At 47.4% G+C, this 22411-nt stretch overlaps 1 protein-coding gene across 2 annotated transcripts in view; it reads left to right on the top strand.

The window, feature by feature from the left end:
• Nucleotides 1-3491: 3491 nt before the first annotated feature.
• MKNK2 (MAPK interacting serine/threonine kinase 2) overlaps nucleotides 3492-22411 on the top strand; it is a 44223-nt gene continuing 25303 nt past the window's right edge. Inside the window, exons 1-10 of one of the 2 annotated variants that reach the window (XM_069217005.1) lie at nucleotides 3492-3573; nucleotides 7300-7472; nucleotides 13757-13847; nucleotides 14489-14590; nucleotides 15340-15437; nucleotides 17403-17482; nucleotides 17575-17648; nucleotides 17760-17864; nucleotides 18208-18263; nucleotides 18787-18882. In XM_069217005.1, the coding sequence (XP_069073106.1) occupies nucleotides 7422-7472; nucleotides 13757-13847; nucleotides 14489-14590; nucleotides 15340-15437; nucleotides 17403-17482; nucleotides 17575-17648; nucleotides 17760-17864; nucleotides 18208-18263; nucleotides 18787-18882 (753 nt within the window). In that variant the 5' untranslated portion in view covers nucleotides 3492-3573; nucleotides 7300-7421. The remainder of the gene's footprint in view (nucleotides 3574-7299; nucleotides 7473-13756; nucleotides 13848-14488; nucleotides 14591-15339; nucleotides 15438-17402; nucleotides 17483-17574; nucleotides 17649-17759; nucleotides 17865-18207; nucleotides 18264-18786; nucleotides 18883-22411) is intronic. The other variant, XM_069217006.1, reaches the window with a different exon arrangement.

Below are 22411 nucleotides of genomic sequence, written 5' to 3'. Positions count from 1 at the left end.
CTTTACCATTTATACCTTTAGAACGAAATTGGTTTATGAAAGCATGCGGGGTAAAGGTACGTGTGGAAAAGGTATATTTGTGGTAAAGGCATAGTGCATGGTAATGGCTTTGTGGTAACGGCTGTGCGTGGTAATGACTGTTGTAATGGCTGTTTCCAAGTTGGAGTGCTACCAGTAGCTCGCAAGCTACTCATTGGAGAAGCCTGCCCCATACACACGCCCCCCCCCCCCCCCCCCCCCCCCACAACACCATTGAGTCAGGTGGTCTCAGAAACCATATCAGAGGATTCCCAGGGTATAGACAAGTGCTGCGCTACTGGTGGTCATGTTCCCTTTTTCAGTGTCTCTGTTGGAGTTTCTTGGTAGGTCATCCCACTCTCCTCTGTTTACAGACACTCCTTTCCACACATTCTCACACAGAATGCAAGTTCACCAAATATTTGTTTTATTAACCACTGCAAAAAGTCTTCGAGGTGACTTTCTCTTCCTTTTACATTGATATTGACACCTGTGGCCAGGAAAACCCAGGAAGTGATTTGTGTCTCACATAATAAAACATTTGAAATTGCATCCTACAGATACCCCTTCTCAAAATCTTAACAGTATACCCATTATAAATTGATTACTGCAATGAACAGTGTGATGCATTTTCAGTTTAGAAAAGAGGGAGATGACCTTTGGGCAAGTAAGATTTACACAGAGACAGAAGGCTATTTCCCGGTGCTTCTAAGCATAGGAAATGGACCGACTGCCTAGTCCTTATATTGTAAGGCTACGCTGGGATCAGTGGTATCATGGATTTGCGTTGATTGCTTGGAAATTACTATAAGAAAAAAATGTTTTTTGATCTGACTTGGACTGTCCTATAACAAATTTATGAGACTGAAGTCCTTCAACTATAATACACTGCTAGACTATGTACAGTCCTGGTGAAGGTGGGGCATATAGAGAGGACTGTTCCACTAACATGTCAATGGTTTTAATTTGTCAACTGTTGTACGCCGTCTAATGAGGATACTAAAACATAACTGATACCTCCACCAACTTTCTGCGAGACAACAGGGAACACATTTAAAAAAAAAAAAAAAAAATCATGTGACTGTTTTACTACTTTGCTGGTTACAGGGCTTGATCATTTCTTTTCTGGTGATGTGTAATTTTGATATATTTTTCACTGAGCGTGTAATGAAATTAAAAAAAGTTCACTTGAGAAAAAACAATCCATTTGAAAACGTTTTGGTGTATGGTAAATGCATTAGTAGAGATCTGGTGAGATATATAAAGTTTTGAACATTCATTGTGGGTAGAGTTTTTAGGTTAAGGCAGCAAGCACTCTGATGTGTTCTAATCTATCAGTGGACTTTCATCCATGCCCACCGCACGCCCATCACGATCACTTGTTCATGAGCTTGTCTTTCAAAAATCCTTTATCATCATTGGTAAATGCTTAACGTTTGTCCCTCCTTGGGGCGGCTTGGTTACCGCCTTGGACACAGACCCTGTTACATGGACAATTGCACGTTTGCCGATACGTTTGACTGACAGCAAACTTATTTTTAATTTGGTCTTTCTCCTTCACACTCGTGGCTGCTGTGCCTCATTGAATCAGCTCACTTATGTCAACCGTTTTAATTTTCTTTTTAAATTTATGTGGCAAGAAAAGTCCAGTTAAGAATTTACAACAATCGAGCAAACATCAGACCCATTTCATTGCAAATGCTTGTTTTATTTTTTCAATTAAATAAAAGGGAACAGGTTTTGTGCTGTGTTTAGCAACGCGAGTTGGTCACCAGATAAGCCTAGCAGTCTACGCTGTGCACCACATGGTTTGGCCTGCCTATCCAGTAAATCATTAAAAAAAAAAAAAAAAAAAAAAAAAAAAAAAAAAAACACACAATAAAATTCACTTACAGTTCAAATGCGTGTCAACTTTAAGGGTCAAAACATGCAAAACAACAGAAATGTGTCAGTTATATTTTGCAACGTGCACACTACATTACATAAATATCACGTGCCATGATCCAGAGAACATGGTGGTCGACCATGTGTGCGTTTCTAAACATGAGTGGCAATGTCAGTGGTTTTGCACGTTTGAGTCTCAGAGGTGGGCGACCTACTGAAAACTTGAGCCAGGCTCTAGCTAGAGATCCTGTTGGAACTTGAAGCCGTAATGAGCCAAGCTTTCATGTGGATTTTGCCTCCCTCATGACCAGAGCTGCAGATTGTGGAAGTGGGGAACCAAGTTAGTGTTGGCATCGGATCACCAGCCTTTGATTAGGGTCAAATGTGCCCTTGTCTAATGTAACTGGTGGTTATCTAATGCGCTCCAATATCTTCGGGTCGAACTCCCGCTACCTTTCAAAAACTGCAGAAAAATACACTAAGAGGTGTTAAAAAAGCAAAAACAAAAAAAGCCTAAGTAGAAGGGAAGGCAAAAAGATATCTATTTACTGGCTGATTTGTACTAACTAAAACCAGAAAGCCTGGATAAACTGCACGTCCCCCGCGTAAATTGCCTAATCTTAGGCAAATATTTTAGTTCACCAAAATGTTCCTTCTTTAGCGCCTATTGAAGCACTTTTAAACGTGAGTTTAGAGTACCAATTGTACAAAGCTATCACTTAATTTGTACTTCTCGACGCCCTATTATTGTAAAGCTTCCATACGTTGAAGAATTACACCTTTTCAATTCTGAAGAGCCTTTGCCACATTTTAAGTGGCTTGGTGCATTTACATTGCAAATATTTTCAGGGCTAGGCTCGCGCATGGATCTAAGATCTGAGCCAGATCCCCGCCTCTGCTCTCCCTGTTAATTTGTTGGCTCTTAACGTTTTTTTTATTTTTATAAATAGATTACACATGCTTTAATTCTTTATATACATAAACATTCCACGTTACAGTATCTTTGAAGAGCACGAAACTATACAAGAATCTGTGTGCATATAACGCTATTTAAGTGGTTTGAATGTAGACGTGTCCGGCCTGCACAAAGTGCTGTACACGTGCTCCTTGAAGCAGCCGTTGTTGTCATTTGAGCATGTCTGGGCATTGCACTCAAGGGTGAGGGAGCGAGAGCCGCGACTGTTGAAATACAGTGTGTTTTTCCGGACACCGAGATGTGGGGGGTGCAGGATGCTGAAAGAGGGTGGTTCAAACTGGTATGGGACTGGCCGGAGAACTGAGTAAGGGCTGTGGGAGGGTCTGTGAAAGCAGAATGCGAGAGCCGTGTCATAAGCAGGCCTCTCAGTGACCGGTATATTCCGCAGGCTCAAGGCAGGCGCTGCTTATCAGGACAGGGGTGGGACAAGAGAAAGGGGGAGAAAAATGGAGGGGCGGGCAGGAAGGCCGGGCTCCCGCTGGGTATCAGCAGTGGTAGGACGGGACAAGGGGGAGAAGAATGGAGGGGCGGGCCGGAAGGCCGGGCTCCGGCAGGGGGCAGGGCCCTGGGAGGAGGAGCGTGTCTCGATATATAACCCCCCGCCCGGGACATTGGGCGCTGTGAAAGTAACTCCTCTTCCATGAGCTGAGTCCGGCTGTGACCATCCAGCAGAGTCTGCTGCAGAGCCCACCACGGTAAGAGGGGTGTGCGAGCAGGACAAACCCAGTGGTTTCGGGGCAGAGGCTTCCAAAGGGCCCTTCCTTACAACATGGGGGGGGGGGGGGTGCATGGTGCACCTAAAGGATGGATACGCCCCCTACCAGTGTCATATTTAACAGGGGGGCGACTGGACGGTGGAACACAGACCCCCCCCGTCCGTTAAATGCTTGTGTGGCACGGAGGGGGTGCAGGCTGTGTAACTTGTATGCACTCCCTGCGAGAGCCCTACGTGTGTTATTGTTGTGTCGGTGCGAGCCCGCCCCTTCCTCATTCCGATGGAGGGGCACACAAAGGAGCCTGCACGCTGCAGGGAGGGGTCGGGGGTTGCAGGGGGCCCCGGCCTAGAGCCGACGTGTGGCGCTTCGTAGGCGCAGGTTCGGGTGACGATGGGTCACGGCAGTGGCCGCGCGCCCGGGACCCCAGCGAGGGCCCGCCGCGGTGCACGAGGGAACGGCCGGTGGGTGCAGGGGCCGCGCGCTCGGTCGGGCAGATGACGGAAGTTTCCAGAAGGGCCGCGCGAAGGCCAGGAGCGGCCCTGATCCTGCGCGGGGCCGAGAGGGGATGTCTGGAGTACAGCGGGCGGGGGCGGGCCGGGCTCCTTCTCAGGGCTTTTAGTTGGGATGAGCCGACTCCTTCGCACCGTGCAACTCCGGTACTGCCCAGCTCACCCACGAGGCCCGCCGGGCACAGTCGGGGTGCATGCCTGCAGTGCGACCCGCTGCAGTCACTGGATTATAATGGGCTACCGCAAGATACTGCATGCTATTGTTCCAGTTCTGCAATACTACAGGGAATGCTGTACTGTTGTGATGTGCGCTGCATGATATACTGACCATACCCTGCTGACCACGATAGGCTAACCTAGCTGCATTGTGATGAGCCTCTTCACTGCTGTGGATCCCGACAACAGCCGGATAGCTGCGTTATTGTGATGTTAGCTTCTTTAGTGCTCTGGATCCAGATAAGTCGGATAGCTGCGTTATTGCCAAGCAGGTTAGGCTCGCTGCATTGTGATGTTACAAGTTGAGGTGTGCTATAAAAGAATCGGGTCGATGTATCGGTATGATGCGTGTTGCTAGCTCCATTATTACTGTTTAGCCTGCACTACTACGGTATGCCCTGACTGCTGCCTGGATTGCTGCTTTTAACATCACAGGTTAAGCTAGCTGCATTGTTGCGATGTTGCATGCTGCGTTGTTTTGATACTGTTAGCACCAATACTATTGCTTCACTCACATAATGGAGCCATTGCAACATAGTTGGGTTACTGTATTACTACAGCAAAGGTTGAAGCTTGCTATATTGCTACATTATGAGCAGTGTTAAACTTGCTGCGATATCCCGCTGCATTTTTGTGGTGACGCCTAATGCTATACCTTAACAGGGCCAGATCGATGCGTTGTTGCGATACATGTGGCTAGCTCATTTGTTAAAGTTCAGGCCGCACTGGTGTGATATCGCTGACTTTATTACACTACACTGTGACCTCAGCCAGACTGCTGCATCATGGCGCAGGTTAAGGTAACTGCATTGCTTTCATTATACATTAGGCCTTAGGCTGTGCCACAACAGAGCCAGATCGCTGCATTGTTGCGATGACGCCTTAGGCTGTGCCACAAGGCCAGATCGCTGCATTGTTGTGATGACGCCTTAGGCTGTGCCACAAGGCCAGATCGCTGCATTGTTGTGATGACTCCTTAGGCTGTGTCACAACAAGACCAGATCGCAGCATTGTTGCGATGACGCCTTAGGCTGTGCCACAACAAGACCAGATCGCTGCATTGTTGTGACGCCTTAGGCTGTGCCACAACAAGACCAGAGCGCTGCATTGTTGTGATGCCGCCTTAGGCTGTGCCACAACAGAGCCAGATCGCTGCATTGTTGCGATGACGCCTTAGACAGTGCCATAACAAGACCAGATCGCTGCATTGTTGTGATGACGCATTAGGCTGTGCCACAACAGAGCCAGATCGCTGCATTGTTGCGATGACGCCTTAGGCTGTGCCACAAGGCCAGATCGCTGCATTGTTGCGATGACGCCTTAGGCTGTGCCACAAGACCAGATCGCTGCATTGTTGCGATGACGCCTTAGGCTGTGCCACAAGGCCAGATCGCTGCATTGTTGCGATGACGCCTTAGGCTGTGCCACAAGACCAGATTGTTGCAATGACGCCTTAGGCTGTGCCACAAGACCAGATCGCTGCATTGTTGCGATGACGCCTTAGGCTGTGCCACAAGGCCAGATCGCTGCATTGTTGCGATGACGCCTTAGGCTGTGCCACAAGGCCGGATCGCTGCATTGTTGTGATGACGCCTTAGGCTGTGTCACAACAAGACCAGATCGCAGCATTGTTGCTATGACGCCTTAGGCTGTGCCACAACAAGACCAGATCGCTGCATTGTTGTGACGCCTTAGGCTGTGCCACAACAAGACCAGATCGCTGCATTGTTGTGATGACGCCTTAGGCTGTGCCACAACAGAGCCAGATCGCTGCATTGTTGTGATGACGCCTTAGGCTGTGCCACAACAGAGCCAGATCGCTGCATTGTTGCGATGACGCCTTAGACTGTGCCATAACAAGACCAGATCGCTGCATTGTTGTGATACATGTGGCTAGCTCGGTTGTTGCAGTTCCGGCCGCACTGTTGTGATATCGCTGGCTTTCTTATTACGCTACACTGCCTCTCGGCCAGACTGCTGCATCATCACGCCGCGGGTTAAGCTGGATGCATTTCTGTTATGTTTTAGGCAGCATGATTATGCGCCCAGCCAGCCGCATTATTACAGTCCAGGCCGCTGTCAGCTGACATTATCAGCTGCAGTACTACTCCAGAACCGGGCAAGGTAGTTCACTGTTATAGCGTAGTCTGCTAACTGCATTATTACAGTGCAGGCTGAGCTTTCCGCACTGTTATAGCCAGGCTAGGGGAGTGAGGCTGGTGCATTATTACGGCGCAGGTAAAGCTACTGGAATTTTTGTGTGGAAGGCGGCCGTGCTATGATGCTGCGTTGATCTGGCAGCAGCGTTACTACAGTGCAAGCTGCAGTGTTTGTGGTGCGTTGAGCTGGCTGCAGTGTTGTGATGTGAAATGCGTAGCTGCTAAACCGTATGCTGTCATTACAGCTTACTGAGTCTGCAGCATGGCTCGGTTACAACCAAGTAAAGGAGTCGGTCAGCTGTATTGTTACAGGGTTGTTTGATCCTGGCGTGCATTGTACTACTACACTGACTGGGAGCCGGGTACCTGTACTGTGACAGTGTGCAGGCTCACTCAGCACGGGATACTTTTAAAACGTAATACTTTGCAAAAGGTATCCGATGACTTCACTTTAGTGGCCACGGTATTAGATCATTCTCAACAAAGTTCCAGGTGTGGCTCATGCTTAAAAATTTTCATATTAAGAGGTGCTATTGTGCTTAGAATGTTTACATGTTTCTACCATTCATTTTTTCCTTAGTTCAAAAGTGGTTTACACTTGTCCAAAAGTACATATTCTTGGCATTGTGGACACACCACAAATTGTGTATGTGAAAATGGTGTACAGTTTAGTTCCAGCTTATAAAAATGAAAGATTTGTACAAATATTTCACTAGAATTCAACTTAACTGTCTACTAGTAATGTAACGTGTGAAAAGAATGAGTAGATTTTATGAACAAATGTGAGAATACAAAAACATTTTCTTCATCTTTTCCCCCAGGGTCTCTTTCCAGCCAGTTAGGACTAGCTCGCTCCACTTTTTCCACCACCCCGCCTAATTTCTGGGGTCCCAGAACCATTCTTCTTACTCATTTGTTTGAGTAATCCAAAATATCCGTCAAAATGGTGCAAAAGAAGACGACAGAAGTCAAAGGATTCCACCGCTCCTTCAAGGTACGAGGTTGCATTGCCTGCCCTGCACAGCAGCTCCACTGCTTGATCATAGCATGGTGGAGGGAACAGTGTGGGCACATTCTTTACGCGCACTTAAGTTTTGAGATGACGTAATGAATGTTGATTTTAAGAGGGCGGAGGGGTTTTCCTGCCTCTTGTTCATTGGAGGCAGGGATCTCGGGGTACAGGTGCACACGCGTGTGAGCGTTGTTTAGGCGCTAGTAGGACGTTGGTGACATTGCTTTATACTCTCGGAGACTTCAGTCTGGGGTGTCAAAGGGGCAGTACGATGAAAGCAAGCCCCACTCAAGCAGGGGGCTTCACTGGTCTCGAAGGAAGAGGAAACTGCTGAAGCAGTTAAGACTAGAGGGGAATCACCTCCCAGTGCGTGAAACTTGAGCTGACTGCTTCCGCACTATGTTATTGTTTTCCGGGGCAGGGGGCGTGGGCCTCCTGCATCTCCTACTGTCCGTATACTCTCTCGGGTAGGACTCAAACTGTTTCTGGGGAAAAGGAGGGTGTGTGGCTGGGGTATGAAAGATGATTTTGTAATGTGAAGTACTTGACTGCCGAGGGCCAAGGCCCCCTCGTATGATGCAGTTTCCCATAAAGCCCCAGTAAACGGGGATGAACTTGCACCTTGTTAGTATTTTGACAACTGTGTATCTCGACACACTTTCAAAGAATCACTGTTTCAACTGGAATACGAGACCGTTCATTGCTCGCTGCGCTCCAGTGATTGGATGACAATGTATTCTCGGCACTTTTCTGACCCGGTAACAAGGCACTGTTTGAAACTCACGCTGCTTTCAGCTTCGGCTCGGAGCTCATAATTGTTGCTCTTCTCTATAAACACTTGGAGACGACTCAGTTCATAGTGTGCACTACAAAAGCCTCAGCACATAGTGTGCACTACACAAGCGTAATGTGTTACACAAAAAGTACATAACATCACGGAAATAGGTAACACTCTAAAGGGATGTAAGATTAAGTAAAACATGACATTAACAGGAGCTTAATAGCCTACACGAACCGCCTTAGCACTTTTCAGGTTCTTTGTTCACAAATCGATAAAGGTTTTCGCTGTTACAGTTGACATGCATAAAGGGCCCGACAGAGAACCCCCCCACACAAAAAAAAAGCTGAGCAGGCGTGCGACGTTGAAGGCCTCTGCCAAGTTGTGTTGGCAGCTGTTCCCAGTCCAGCCTCCTCGGAGCCGCCTGAGGGGGGAGAGCAGCAGACAAAGGCTGGGTGCAGTTTGCAAAGCGCACAGGCCTTGTTTTCGTTCAAAACAGGACTCCAAATGGGCGAGAGGCGACGTGTGTGTGCTGTAGGATGTCCGGGTAATTATACCAGAAAGTTGGCGCGGTTATTTCGAGCTCACCCACCATAGCTGCTGGTATCATCATCCATCAATGTCGGCGCCACTCCGAAAGCGAGCATAAGAAGTAGGTACTTAAAAAAAAAAAAAATCAATGCTGTAGTTCTGCATGTTTACAGATGCAGTTCTTGGGTTTAAAAGTATGTCAAAGTCTTCACCCATTGCTTGGTAGAACAGCCTTGACGCTCTGTGTCCTGTCGATGGGCGCCTGGGCACTGCATGGTTCAGTGACAAGCGTTTATTTAGGGCACGTGGGACAGTCAGGTGAGGAGTGCCTCGACTGTGTGCCACTGGTGTCAGCTTCTATGGTAATTGGAAGCCTGAAAACCACAAAGGACTACCTGCCCAACTCTGGCTTTTGTAGGGGTGGGTGATATATTCCACCCAGTCGATGGAGTTTTGGCCACTCAGTTACCTGCCCAAATTCCTCCAACTGCCGTGTGGCTGAACTTTTTTCATGTGCAGTTCTCCAACGGTAAAGTTGGCGAGAGCAAGCAAGATATGGCGTCCCATAGCACGATTTCCAGATGCTAGGAGAGCACCCGGTGAGATGTCCCCAACACTGGCGGTTGTGACCGCTCAGTCAAAGCTGCAGCTAGAGTAGAAAGGCTACTTGAGCGGTGGCAAATCTCCTCGAGAAGCGGTGCCCTCTTGCGTGCTGTGTGGTGCTGTTGACACTGATTTTTCAGTGCTGAACAAGTTGCTGGCACTAAAAATTAATGCAAGCAGCGCAACAGGTATATTTCCATCCGTTCAGCCAGGTCTGCCTGCAGTAAAAGACAGACCCGGCTGATGCGCTACAGCAGCACTAATACCACTCCCTCAAAACACCAGGTGGAAAACTCCATTTGGATCATTTCATCCCTCGAAGCACTCGTAATGGGCAGACAAGTCCATTTGGTGTTGTAAAGTTTCTTTAGCATGATTAATTCGCGGAGCATGCAGATACAAACCTCCATTGATTGGCTTTCGTATGCAGTCACCTGAGGTTTTTCAACAAGAGAGTGATTGAATCGTCTTCATATGTGGTGGGTCTCTTTGTCCCAAATCCTTTGTGTCTCCTCTTCTTTTGTCCTGATGATGACCCTGTTCTAAATAATTGTAAAGAGGTCGAAACCTCACCATTAACATATGTGAATTGGTTTTAAAATTTGATTGTGGCTCTCAACACTCATTACTGCAGTTTATAACAGCAAATTGTCAGTCAGTCACGTGTATATTTCTGTACATAGCACAAGCACACTTATATTCACTTCCACTGTGCCATCCCTTGTTAGGAGCACCTTGCTCTTGAAGAAACGTGAATGGTGCATCATATCGTTGTGGATAAATGCACTTATTGCAATAATGTTAGCCAACTTGCAGAGTATGTTTTTCGTGACTCTACTGCAGTAGAGGTCTAAGGTTACTCTTCCCCCATTGGGGCCACTTTTTTGATAATTCCACACCTTGCTTTTTGTCACATGCATAGCTCATTGGCAGCTCACCGATCAGCACTGATCCTTCAACAGGCCACCTGACATTTCTGATGGCAAACTCAGTGCGCTTGACCAGTCTCTTCCACATCGGCCAGTGCTTCCTGATGGATTAATATTTGCAGATATATCAGAATTAGACATGCAACTGTCTTTTTTTTTTTTTTTTTTTAAATTAGTGCTAGGTTTTTATGATCATGTGGTTCTGAAGCACTGCCCACCATAGTGGTGATAAACCACTGCAATAAAAAGGAGGACCGGACATAACTCTACCAAAGTTTGCCGTGTTGGATCCACGTGTGGCTCCGACATCCTTGCATTAGACTGTTTATCTGAGTGCTGCCCAGTTGCACCCTGCAGAAACACCCTGTAACTCCCAGGCTGCTGAGACATTGCTGACATCTGCGAAAACAGACCTCCCCGTACTTTCCCTGAACCGCAAGGGTGGCATCGAGTGCAAACTGGGAGTTGGGCGATAAAGTCTGTTGCACAATACATTAGAAAAACTGTTTCCTGGTTTGTAGCGCTGCCAACCATTGTGGCGATCACGAGTTATGGGACAGCGTTTGGATTAGAAGATTTCAACCACAGAGAACCTCTAACATGAGCTCTCAAGTACCTTCTGAATGCTCTAAGTTTTGCCTGCAGATGGCTGCAGCTTCAGTGGTGTAGTACTTGATTTGCTCCGTCTTGTGCCAGCTGCAGACCGGACCCCATCCCCCTCCCGCAGTACCTGGGCTGTCGGAGCAGAAGTGCTGGGTGCTAAACGGTTAAGCCGAACACCTAACCTCCACCTCCTGAAAGGGGGACTATCCTCATGGATGCCACTGGGATCCTCTGACCAAAACTAGCTTCACACAAGATGAGTCAGACCATGCCCCTCTAAATAGGCCATTAAGCCTGTGCGCTGCAGCAGCTCCGTGACGGCCAAATATAAACTGTTGCCTGCCACTGGTTAACAAGACTAGAGAAGGCTGTTACTAACCAGCATATGGAGTGGTAATGTAAGCAAGAACTCTTCACTTTGAGAAAGCAGGTGCTGGAAGGCTACCTGGGTATGCATGGCTACCTGGGAATCTTAAAGACTGGCAGCAACATAGACACCCCTGTTGAATGTATGGCTGGGTGGGACCTAGTGCCCTAATGGAAGGACGCGAAGGAGCACTCCCAACTAGTGATAAGAAGCTCAGTCTTTGAGGTATAAAGCGCAGACATCTCCCAGCGAGTGAGAGAAGGCAGGCAATGATGAAACACAAGGATGCTCAACTACTATCAGGACACATCAAAATGATCAAATACAAAACTACCTGTTTTTGCGTTTGGGGGCGGGGGGGCTGTGTTTTTGGTCCTGGGTTCAGCAGCCATCTAGGGAAACCTACCAAACCCCGACATTTGACAACTAGACGCCCAAGGGAGTCCAAGTAGGTGTGACTTGCATGAATCCCCCAAGGTTTTCTTACCTAGAATCCTCAGCAAACCTCAAGTTTAGCGTTAAACAAAATAAATCCCCACATTTCTGTGTGAGATCACCGCCCCGGGACACATTTCCTACCACCCAACTTTCCCCTCAGTCTCCTGGTAAAAATGATACCTCACTTGTGTAGGTGGGCCAAGTGCCTGTGACAGGGAAGAGGCAAAAACATGGTTGAAATTGAGGGGGAACCAAAGCGGGTCCAAAAGGGCAGTTTGGAAGAAGAAAAAAAACATTTTTAGGCTGACAAGTGCAGCAGAACTTTTATCGGTATAGATGAGATAATGTTGGGTGGTAGGAATTTTGTGGAGCCTGGGGAAAAATGTGCGATTTCCAGCAAAGTTGGAGGTTTGCAGGGCATTGTGGGTAAGAAAGATGTGGGGTGCATGTGAAGCACACCACCTTGGGATCAACCAGATGTTTAGTTTTCAGATGTGTCTAGGACTTGTGGATTTTTCTACATGGCAGCGTCCAAAAAGTGCAGCCCCCACCATTCTAAGTGGGAACGATTTTGAGAGTTACCAAGCTCTCATGGCCCAAATGCAAATCCAAAACCCAAAATAATCAAATGTCCTCATGCTTGCCGTGGGATAAGATGTTTTAGTGTGCGGGGGAAGAGCTGAAAGACTGTTACCCCCTTCAGTTGGGATGGGGGCATAACCAGGCCCATTCTGGTTGGTAACCACCACTCCAATTTTTTTATTCCCTGCATCTAGTACCCACCACCACCAATTATATTAGGTCAATCTGCCCCCGGGGTCTGTAAGGGTCTTAAACCTCTATACAGCAGAAGCCAGGTACAGTTTCTGCTTCAGTCCAGGTGTCCGTGGTGCCTGGCTCAGACCATTTGATAATCGCAGAGTATCGCTCCACCACTGTTTTTACTTTTCGCCCCACCCAGTTCCCAGTTTGTTCCCTCCTTAACACATATACACAGTTTCTTCCTGGTCATGTGGTCACACCAGCTGTATCAGTGTCCTCCTCTCCTCAGTAATGGTGTTGGTATAGACAGAAGTCGTATTTGCTGGTTGGCTACCGGTGGTTCACCTTGTAGGTTTCTTTTATAGTAGCGGGTACCTGGTCTACAAGTAATACCAAGCAAACCAATTATTTGGGGGCTGGGGGGGGGGGGGGTACTTTATATATTAACATAGTACTACACTACTTGAGGGCAAATAAGTTACTACATTTTATACCTAGGTTGGGGGCAGTTATGGTTAAGCCAGTGAATTCTCACTCTAAAAAATAATAATTTTTCTCCTATGGGAAGCTGTTGTATTAACAAATACTCTTTTTGGATTGATCCTGCACCCTAAGCTAGGTGAACTGACCGATTAGTGTGTGGACACAGCCTCCCAGATGAAACATTGAATGGGCATTATTTTACAGTGGTTACTGGCAAATAACGAGTACACTTAAGCAGGGCCTACCTAAACCGGCCAGTTAATAAATACACAACTTAAGACATATACTGTTTTTTTTTTTTTTTTTAGGACAGCTGGGGCAAATAAATACCATCTAGACTTTGTAAGTGGTCACAGCACAAATAATACCCTACATGTTTGCTCGATGTTGGGGTTTTCAATCTACAACTGAGTTAATTAACTTTCAGTACCTTCCTCCAGACACAATTGAGTAGTTTTTCCCAGGCTGTCGAGCCCAATCCCATGACGGTAGTACTGCAGACCCCATTTCTCTCCCTTTCACTTTGAACTGTTGCCCGTTTGTTAAGGGCCACATTTGTTTAAGAGGCAGCTGGTTCAGCCACCATTTGTGCTTTGGTCTGCCCTGGTCAGATTTGCTAGAAAAACTGTTTACCGGAGCCTTTCGAATCGAATTGCGTATGAAGCTTGTTCAACCATGGTTTATGCTTAGGTGTAAAGAAAGAGTATGAATACATGGATAGGAGAGAACCATTAAGATTTTATTAGTGACCACATTCTACTTTTCCATGCAGGGGAAGAATCCTTTTGATTTGGTCGGCTACAATGACACCGAATCTGGCCACCTCGACTCCGTATTCAATTTCGACTGCCCAACCCGACCAGGTAAGTTACTATTTCCATATCGTTAGTGTGCGTTGAGGTCGGGTCTCTGGAATGCAGTCCGGGGGTCTTCAAGGTCACAACGATGGTCGGATATTTTTAGGGGTTGGGTGGGCGCACTTTGGCCCTTTCTCAGAATCTATTTCTGGTTTTCTATTTGCTGCCAGGTTTCTGATCCTACTTTGCCTCACAGTGACCATGACTAGGCTAGTAAGACTGTAAGAGTGTGCACAAGAAGCAGATGTCACTGTCAGTACAGGGAGCTCTCAACCCTACAGCTCTAATCCCAACTGTTGCTTGCCTCTCAGTCTTACTAACCCAGCCACGTTATATGAACTATTCTTCCTCCTGCCTTCCACCATCACAGGCAGCTGAATTTAAGTGTCACGGTTGTGTAATACTTGCTCCCATGCTGTGTGTGTACACGGGGTAGACTGTCCTCTGCTCTCGTGGTCGGTTTGCATGTTAGTGCACGTGTGAAGGCTTCACTTAAAGGAGGAAATATTGTGTCACTTTCTCGTGTGCTCCACTTCGACTCTTAGCACGTGTGTGTGTATATTATATATTAGAAAATTTGACAAAACAGTCCTGCTTATTAATGGTTCTTCCATACAACCTTTGCCCCTCCATTGATGCTTCTGCAGACATGCCATCTAGTCAACCAATTGACATCCCCGATTCCAAAAAGAGGACCAAGAAGAAGAAACGGTGCCGGGCCACCGACAGCTTCTCAGGACGCTTTGAAGGTGAGCATCGGCCGACTTTGAAATCTGCATCACCACTGCTCTGCTCTTCCGGGTAACCACTATGCCTGTATGGCGGTTTCTTGTAATCCCATTAGTAGCCACCTACTGCCGATATGGAAGGAGCGGTTCTCCTTCCTGTTAGGGGCAGCTGGTCATGTGCTTGGGGTGCCCATTGTCTGAAAGCTGGAGGAACCGTTGCAAAGGCAGGCACGCCCCTAGAACCTGCTGCGTAGCATGGGAGGCGCTTTCTAGCATGGACCCAGGATGCCTTCGCTTCCTGCCCTCCGCCGGCAAGCGGTTTAAGCTGGTTATTTTAAGCCACATATGTTGGTAGTTGCAGGGCTCTGCGATGCCAGCTGGCCCTCCCTGGGGATAACCATGTAACGCCTCTAATCCAACATGTCCCAGCAGAGCATCTTTCGCCCAGAACAGTGTGGATTGGGTTAATTATGGCTTGAAAACCTTGCCAGAGAGCGCCAATAATCCCCCAAAAAGGCTCACTTTCAAGTGAAAGGTCCCTACTGGGGACCTTCAGTTCCTGCATATGGTGGTCTCTATCCAGTAACCGTGTGCTGTGGGTCTGTCGTGGATGGCATTTCTGAGTTCCCGTAATATTGACCTGCTTTTAGCTGCGTTGTGTCATCAGACTCGCTTCCCTCGTATTAAAGCCAAGCTCCCGCCTGGCGAAATCTACCTTTTCCGTCATTTTCTTTGCTTTCATCCAGTTACATTTTTCTGCCTGCCAACAGATATGTACCAGCTTCAAGATGAAGTGCTTGGAGAAGGTGCCTATGCTCGAGTCCAGTCCTGCATGAATGTCATCACGAACAAGGAGTATGCCGTGAAGGTAGGTTGGCACTGGGAAGGTGTCCCATTTCGGTGGTGTTTCTGAAAGGCAACTGTGGCTGAGGAAGAGCAAGTCACAAGTTGGAAAAAGCACATGCATAAGACAGCTTCTCATCGCATTAATGCCACTAGTCTTGCCCACCCGAACGCTTGCCATTTGTCTAGTAGTGTACTTTTGTGGTTGGCCACGCAGCACTTGAAAACCGTGATGCAAGGTGGCCTAGTCCAGCATTGCTCTTGTATCCCAAACACAAGCAATGTAAAAGATTTAAATGCGTGTGGCGTCCTTAAATATATGCCCACGACAACGTTTGGCCTGTCCTACAGTAGTAAACAATCTATTTGAACACGGATGCAGAACTTAGACAACGTTCTGCAATGCTGCGGCGAGAGAGGACACAGTAAGAACGTGCCCGAGAATCTCGACGAAAAATATAAATAATTGGCAAAGCTCCTTTTTTTCTTTAGACTTTTAGCTTCTTTTAACGGTTCCATCTATAGTTACGGGACAGAAAAACCCGTGGGAACAAACGATGTTTGCTCTTATGTTTTCATTAGCTTACTTGACACCCCAAACATTGTTGTGGTGTTAACTTCCTTTCAAATATTAACTTTGCACAGCCTATGGATCAAATATTGTTTATGCATAAGTCATTCGGTAACTAAGTGAGATAGCAGGCTCCACCCTCAACCCTATTTTATAGGAAGGTCAGGGGTGGTGTCCACCTCTCAGTTTTAAAACCCAGTTATTTCGACCTGGCAATGTGGTTCAACTTCACGCAAGATGGTACGACAGGAAAGTTAAGGTGCAGGTTGTACAACAGGTACACAGGGAGAAATGGCTGGCAAATACAGTGTTGCCACAGCTGGGGACGAGGGGGTAGAAGGATTATTTAAATTGTAGTGGAAGCTAACCACGATGTCTCAGCGCTAATTTCTTCCTAGCTGGTGTACATAAAAGCCATGCTTATGTTTGCCTGTTGATTAAGTGGGTTGAAGTCTAAGGGGGAGGGGCGTTCAGGAGACTTGGGAAGACCTGGCACAATTCCTCCCCCACTTTGCCCCTCCCGGTGTAATTGGAGCAGAGCCAGCCCGAGAGGGAGAGAAAGGAGACAAATAAAACCAGTGTTTAAGACGGGATCGCCCTCCCCCCTGCATTCCTTCAGTGGCGGAGAAGCTGCTGGTACCATGTGCAGGCAGTCGCGGCTGTGGAGAGGGTGGGGTGAGAGGACTGGATGGGGGCTGTCCACAAAAGAACCACTACTTAAGTCTAGCTTGTGCGGACATATAATACATGGCGCCTGGCCTGAGCCTAGCACACACTAAGTACGGCATGTTCCTCGCCTAGCCTTTTGCGCAGCAAGGCTCGTCCTGTAAGGAGCAGCCCGGGCTCCAAGTCATGCTCATGGGTCCTGCGGTCACTGTAGGGCAGGGCGGTAAACTCCGGTTCGCTCCGCCGGACATACCCCATGTCTCAGGTTTATATCAGGTGTATGCATGGCGCAGTAATCGCTCAGTCCAAAAGTCCACGTCGCGCACCTTCAGAGGCCATGCAGACCTTGCTGGGTCATTCGCTCCCCGAAGTTGGCATCTCTCAAGCTCTGATAAGTCTCGGCACCACTTGTTTTTCTCGGAAGATTGTTTTGATGTTATAAAGTCCCACGATAGTCAATGTTCAACAAAGGTGTTACGGTTGTTGCTTAGTTCGGCAAGTCTCGGACTCCAATCCTGGCTTGTATAGCTAATCACCCCGAGGGCGAATCTTGAAGTTTTACAGTGCCACGGAGGTAGATAAGACTGTCAGTGAGTGCTAGACGGAAGAAAGCTAATGGCATCACTCTCCTGTCTTATGTCTGTCCAGTAACTAGTAGTGACAGGCCCCAAGTGTATACAAATTAAAAGCCTGGCGCAAAAGAAAGCATGCAACTGCTCTCTGAAGTTCAACCATGTTTCCAATTCATTGCAGATCATCGAGAAGCAGCCCGGGCACAGCCGTAACAGAGTATTCAGGGAGGTGGAGATGCTTTACCAGTGCCAAGGACACAGGTATGGTATCTGACCGCCACCCACGGGGGACTGGGGCCCTCTGCTGCTGGGGGACGGCGATCTGACCAGCTTCCTTCTTTATCCTCTCGTAGGAATGTCCTGGAGCTGATAGAGTTCTTCGAGGAGGAGGACAAATTCTACCTGGTATTTGAGAAGATGTGTGGAGGTCAGTGTCTGCATCTATCATCTCATTTTCAGCAGGGCTACAAGTAAAGAGTTGTGTGCATAATTGGACTCAAAGCTCACATGATTGTGAATCTGCGTCATGTCTTTGTAGGGTCGATTCTGACTCATATCCATCGGAGGCGACATTTTAATGAGAAAGAGGCCAGCGTGGTGGTGCAGGACATCGCCAGCGCTCTCGATTTCTTGCACAATAAAGGTAATATTAAGCATGACAAAACCAACTATACACGTGAACTTATTTAGTTGGGTATTTTGCCCCACGCTGCCTTTACTCATCCTTGACTACTCTTCCTACCCAATTATCACCTGGTAGTCCCACTGCACACTTTGCGTCACTGGGACTCATGCTTTTCTACAAATACCGTTCTCAATGGGGAGGCCAGCTTCCCATATGGTTGTCTTACCAATACCTCGAGCCCTCCCTCTCACCCACCTAATCACAGGGGGTTAAAGCCACAGCATCAGTTGTATAGATTTAAGTCATTATGAACGTTCAGTTGGTTTTGCCTTTAATACCTACTATAGTCTTATTTTTGCAGGAATAGCCCACCGAGATTTGAAGCCAGAAAACATTCTATGCGAAAGTCCAGAGCAGGTGAGTGAAACAGACCCACTGGAGGATGAAAATTAGAGTTGGGCCCAGTTCGAAAGTATGTTGAATCGTTCCACTCTGTTGTTCACTGAAACTCCCAACTTTTCAAAGGTACCTGTGTAAATGCAGAATTATCTGCGGTCTGAAAGTGGCCTAGAGGTTCACTATCGGCTGTGAAGCCAAACTAAAGCCCTAATACCAGCTTTCATGCTCGACTGATGTGGCCTTGCCTTAGTTTAAAAACTCGCGGTTAGAAACAGGTGAACTGTATATACAAATATGGGCGATAGTTTGTGAGTTCACTATTTTTGTGGAGGTGCAGTTATTCTCATGGCAGTGCTATTCACAAAACAAGTTGTTTTAAATGTATGTGATGGGAGGCCCCCGAGAAATGGGATAATATTTCAAAGTAGGCAAACTAAGATAGCTTGGGTTTAAACATTAAAATCAAAAGCCGCTCTGCTCTCCAGCCCTTCCCTGAACATAACTGACTTCATTTTTCTTTCTCCTTGCTTTACCTGTTCAGATGTCTCCAGTGAAGATCTGTGACTTTGACCTGGGAAGTGGTATAAAGCTCAACAGTGACTGTTCCCCCATCTCCACTCCTGAGCTGCTGACTCCGGTAAGAGGTGGTTCAGGCTTACCTCAGTTTGAATCTGCTGGGAAAGAGGTGTACGTTGGATTCAGTGGGTTGTAAATGTATTAAGTTTTTCATTGGCTGCACAGCACTGTCAAAAGGAAATAAGTATTTGCAATGCAATAGGTCTCACACTTGCTTGAGTTAGAGCTATTGGGGTTGTAAATTCATAACTGGAATTTTCTTGTTAGATAAATTGGTCAACCCTGCCTTCTAATTTGGTCTTTTTTCTTGCCACATAATTCCAGTGGCCCTGCATATAACTAAAGCACTTCATTTACCTTCTTCCTTTAGCTGCAGCCGAAACAGTTGCCATTTAGCATCCTAATTTAAATCTGCCATGCTAATTCCAACAGAACACCACTTTCACCACCACACCTAACATTTGCAATGCAATGGGTCTCGCATTTGCTCGAGTTAGAGGTATTAGCGTTGTAAACTCCTGACTTTTCTTGCCACACAAATTGAAAGGGAAAAAAAAAAAAACTAGCACGATCGTGCTATGTAAAACTCAGTTCGATCGCACCGAAATTGAAAAACAAAAAACTGAGCGTGATCGTGCAATGTAAAACCCAGCGCAATCGCGCAGGAAACCAAAAGATAAAGTAGTCTGGAAACCATGCTGAAAACATGGAGCCTTGTATGTTTTCAGTAGGTGGCCTGTGCACTCTAGGAGGGCTAAACACCAGAAAAGGCATGACGTATGCATGCCTTTCACTAATGAAATCAAGTGGATTTTAAAAGGCAAGCCCACATACCAATGAAAATCACAGGCGTGATATAGGCGTTGTTGAAAGCCCAAAGAGAGATTACAACAGGGACAGAACGCTTGTGCGCTCAACCCTAAAAAGACATCAAGACAGTCACAGAGTAGTAAGGAGAGAAATAAACTAGAAGGGTCACCCAAACATATCAAGGGTGCTCAAACAGTCCTAGTGTAATAAGGATGTTAAGTTAGCCTGAATCATGGTCATAACTGCAATAAGAAGAGTTTAATAAAACATATACTATTATCAAGTAAACCCAATAAAAAAAATAAAAACACTTTTGACATCAGACTGATGCTCAGAACAGCCCCTAGAGGACACCACAATGAAAATAGCATTTATAAGAAACATGGTCATGTAACTTTAGTGAGCCCCTAGAGGGCATAACCAGATGAAAAGAAACTGGCAGAAAGTAATGCAGTGTAACCATATGTTCGATGGCATCTGTCGCTGTAGATACGCATGTTTTGCATAGCTCGCCATCTGGTGTTGGGTCGGAGTGTTACAAGTTGTTTTTCTTCGAAGAAGTCTTTCGAGTCACGGGACCGAGTGACTCCTCCTTTTGTCTCCATTGCGCATGGGCGTCGACTCCATCTTCGATTGTTTTTTTTCCGCCATCGGGTTCGGACGTGTTCCTGTCGCTCCGAGTTTCGGAACGGAAAAACAGCTAAATTTCGGAAGATTTTAGTCGGTATTGTTGCGTTCGGGATCGGCGTAGTCAGAATCAACACCGCATCGAAGATCGAAGAGCTCCGGAGCCCTTCGGGGTAGTTTTCGATCCCCGTCGGGGCCTGCTCGGCCCGACCGCGTGTAGAAGAACGCCGATGGAACGGACCCCGTTCCGTTTCTGTCCCAAATGCCACAAAAAATACCCCTAGTCAGACCAACACTTGGTCTGTAACCTGTGCCTATCACCTGAGCACAGTGAAGACACCTGCGAGGCCTGTCGTGCGTTCCGGTCCCGAAAAACACTCAGAGACCGTCGAGCAAGAAGACTTCAAATGGCGTCCACGCCGACAGCGCACCAAGAGTTCGAGGTACAGGAAGAGGAAGAAACCTTTTCGATACACGAATCGGACTCCGAGGAATTCGACGATCCACGAACCGTGAGTAAGACGTCGAAAACCACGCATAAGAAGATTGTCAAGGCCCAGGGGACGCCACTGCCACCAGGCCATGGCTCCACCCATAAATTCGGTGACCGACCGTCGGCACCGAAAAAGGCCCAATCAGTGCCGAGACCGTCCGACTCCGGTCGAGACACCGGCACGCAGCCTTCTCGGGACAGAGAAAGTGCTGGAGACATACATCGACACCGAGATAGCGGTGTAGACACGGCTCAACGCCGAGACAGCGGCACCGATGAAGATCGACGCCGAGATGTTTCGACTCCGAAAAAGAAAAAAGCCACCTCGGAGCCGAAAAAAGATGCAGACAGGGTTTCGGTGCCGAAACAACCTGCAACCGACCCAGTTTCAGGCTCTTATACCGAAGAGCAATCAATGACCTCCCAAATGCGAAAGCATAGGTTTGAGGAAGACCTGCAATCCACCGATGTAGACCATACGCAGAAACGTATTTTTATACAGCAGGGGACAGGAAAGATAAGCACCCTTCCCCCTATTAGGAGAAAGAGAAGACTGGAATTTCAAACTGACCAAACACCACAAACAAAAATGGTGAAAAGGGTTACTCCGCCACCCTCTCCTCCACCTATAATTCACGTCTCGCCAGCACAAACTCCATCACATTCCCCGGCTCACACCACCATGAGCCAAGGTGACCAGGATCAGGACGCATGGGACTTAAACGACGCCCCTGTGTCAGATAACAGTCCGGAGGCATACCCTACAAAGCCATCACCACCAGAGGACAGTACTGCATATTCTCAGGTGGTGGCTAGAGCAGCACAATTCCACAATGTAAGCCTCCACTCAGAACAGGTCGAGGATGACTTTCTATTCAACACCCTCTCTGCCACCCACAGCTCCTACCAAAGCCTGCCTATGCTCCCTGGTATGCTTCGGCACGCAAAAGACATCTTTAAGGAGCCGGTCAAAAGTAGGGCAATCACACCAAGGGTGGAAAAAAAGTATAAAGCGCCTCCTACAGACCCTATTTTCATAACTTCGCAGCTGCCACCAGATTCTGTCGTTGTAGGAGCAGCTAGGAAAAGGGCCAACTCCCACACATCTGGGGACGCACCACCCCCAGATAAGGAAAGCCGCAAGTTCGATGCAGCTGGAAAGAGAGTCGCAGCACAAGCTGCAAACCAGTGGCGCATCGCTAACTCACAGGCACTTCTTGCGCGCTATGACAGAGCCCATTGGGATGAGATGCAACATCTCATTGAACATCTACCCAAAGACCTACAAAAGAGGGCAAAGCAAGTGGTTGAAGAAGGACAGAACATTTCAAACAACCAGATACGCTCCTCCATGGACGCAGCAGACACAGCTGCAAGAACAATAAATACATCTGTGACCATCAGAAGGCATGCATGGCTACGAACGTCTGGGTTTAAACCAGAGATTCAGCAGGCAGTTCTCAATATGCCATTCAACGAAAAAGAACTGTTCGGTCCAGAAGTGGACACGGCGATTGAGAAACTTAAAAAGGACACGGACACTGCTAAAGCCATGGGCGCACTCTACTCCCCGCAGAGCAGAGGAAATTACAGCACCTTCCGCAAAACACCCTTTAGAGGGGGGTTTCGGGGTCAGGCCACACAAGCCAGCACCTCACAG

Source organism: Pleurodeles waltl, chromosome 12, assembly GCF_031143425.1.
Source record: "Pleurodeles waltl isolate 20211129_DDA chromosome 12, aPleWal1.hap1.20221129, whole genome shotgun sequence".
Lineage (NCBI taxonomy): Eukaryota > Metazoa > Chordata > Amphibia > Caudata > Salamandridae > Pleurodeles > Pleurodeles waltl.
Note: the sequence above shows the minus strand (reverse complement) of the source record. Positions and strands in the feature narration are given on the sequence as shown.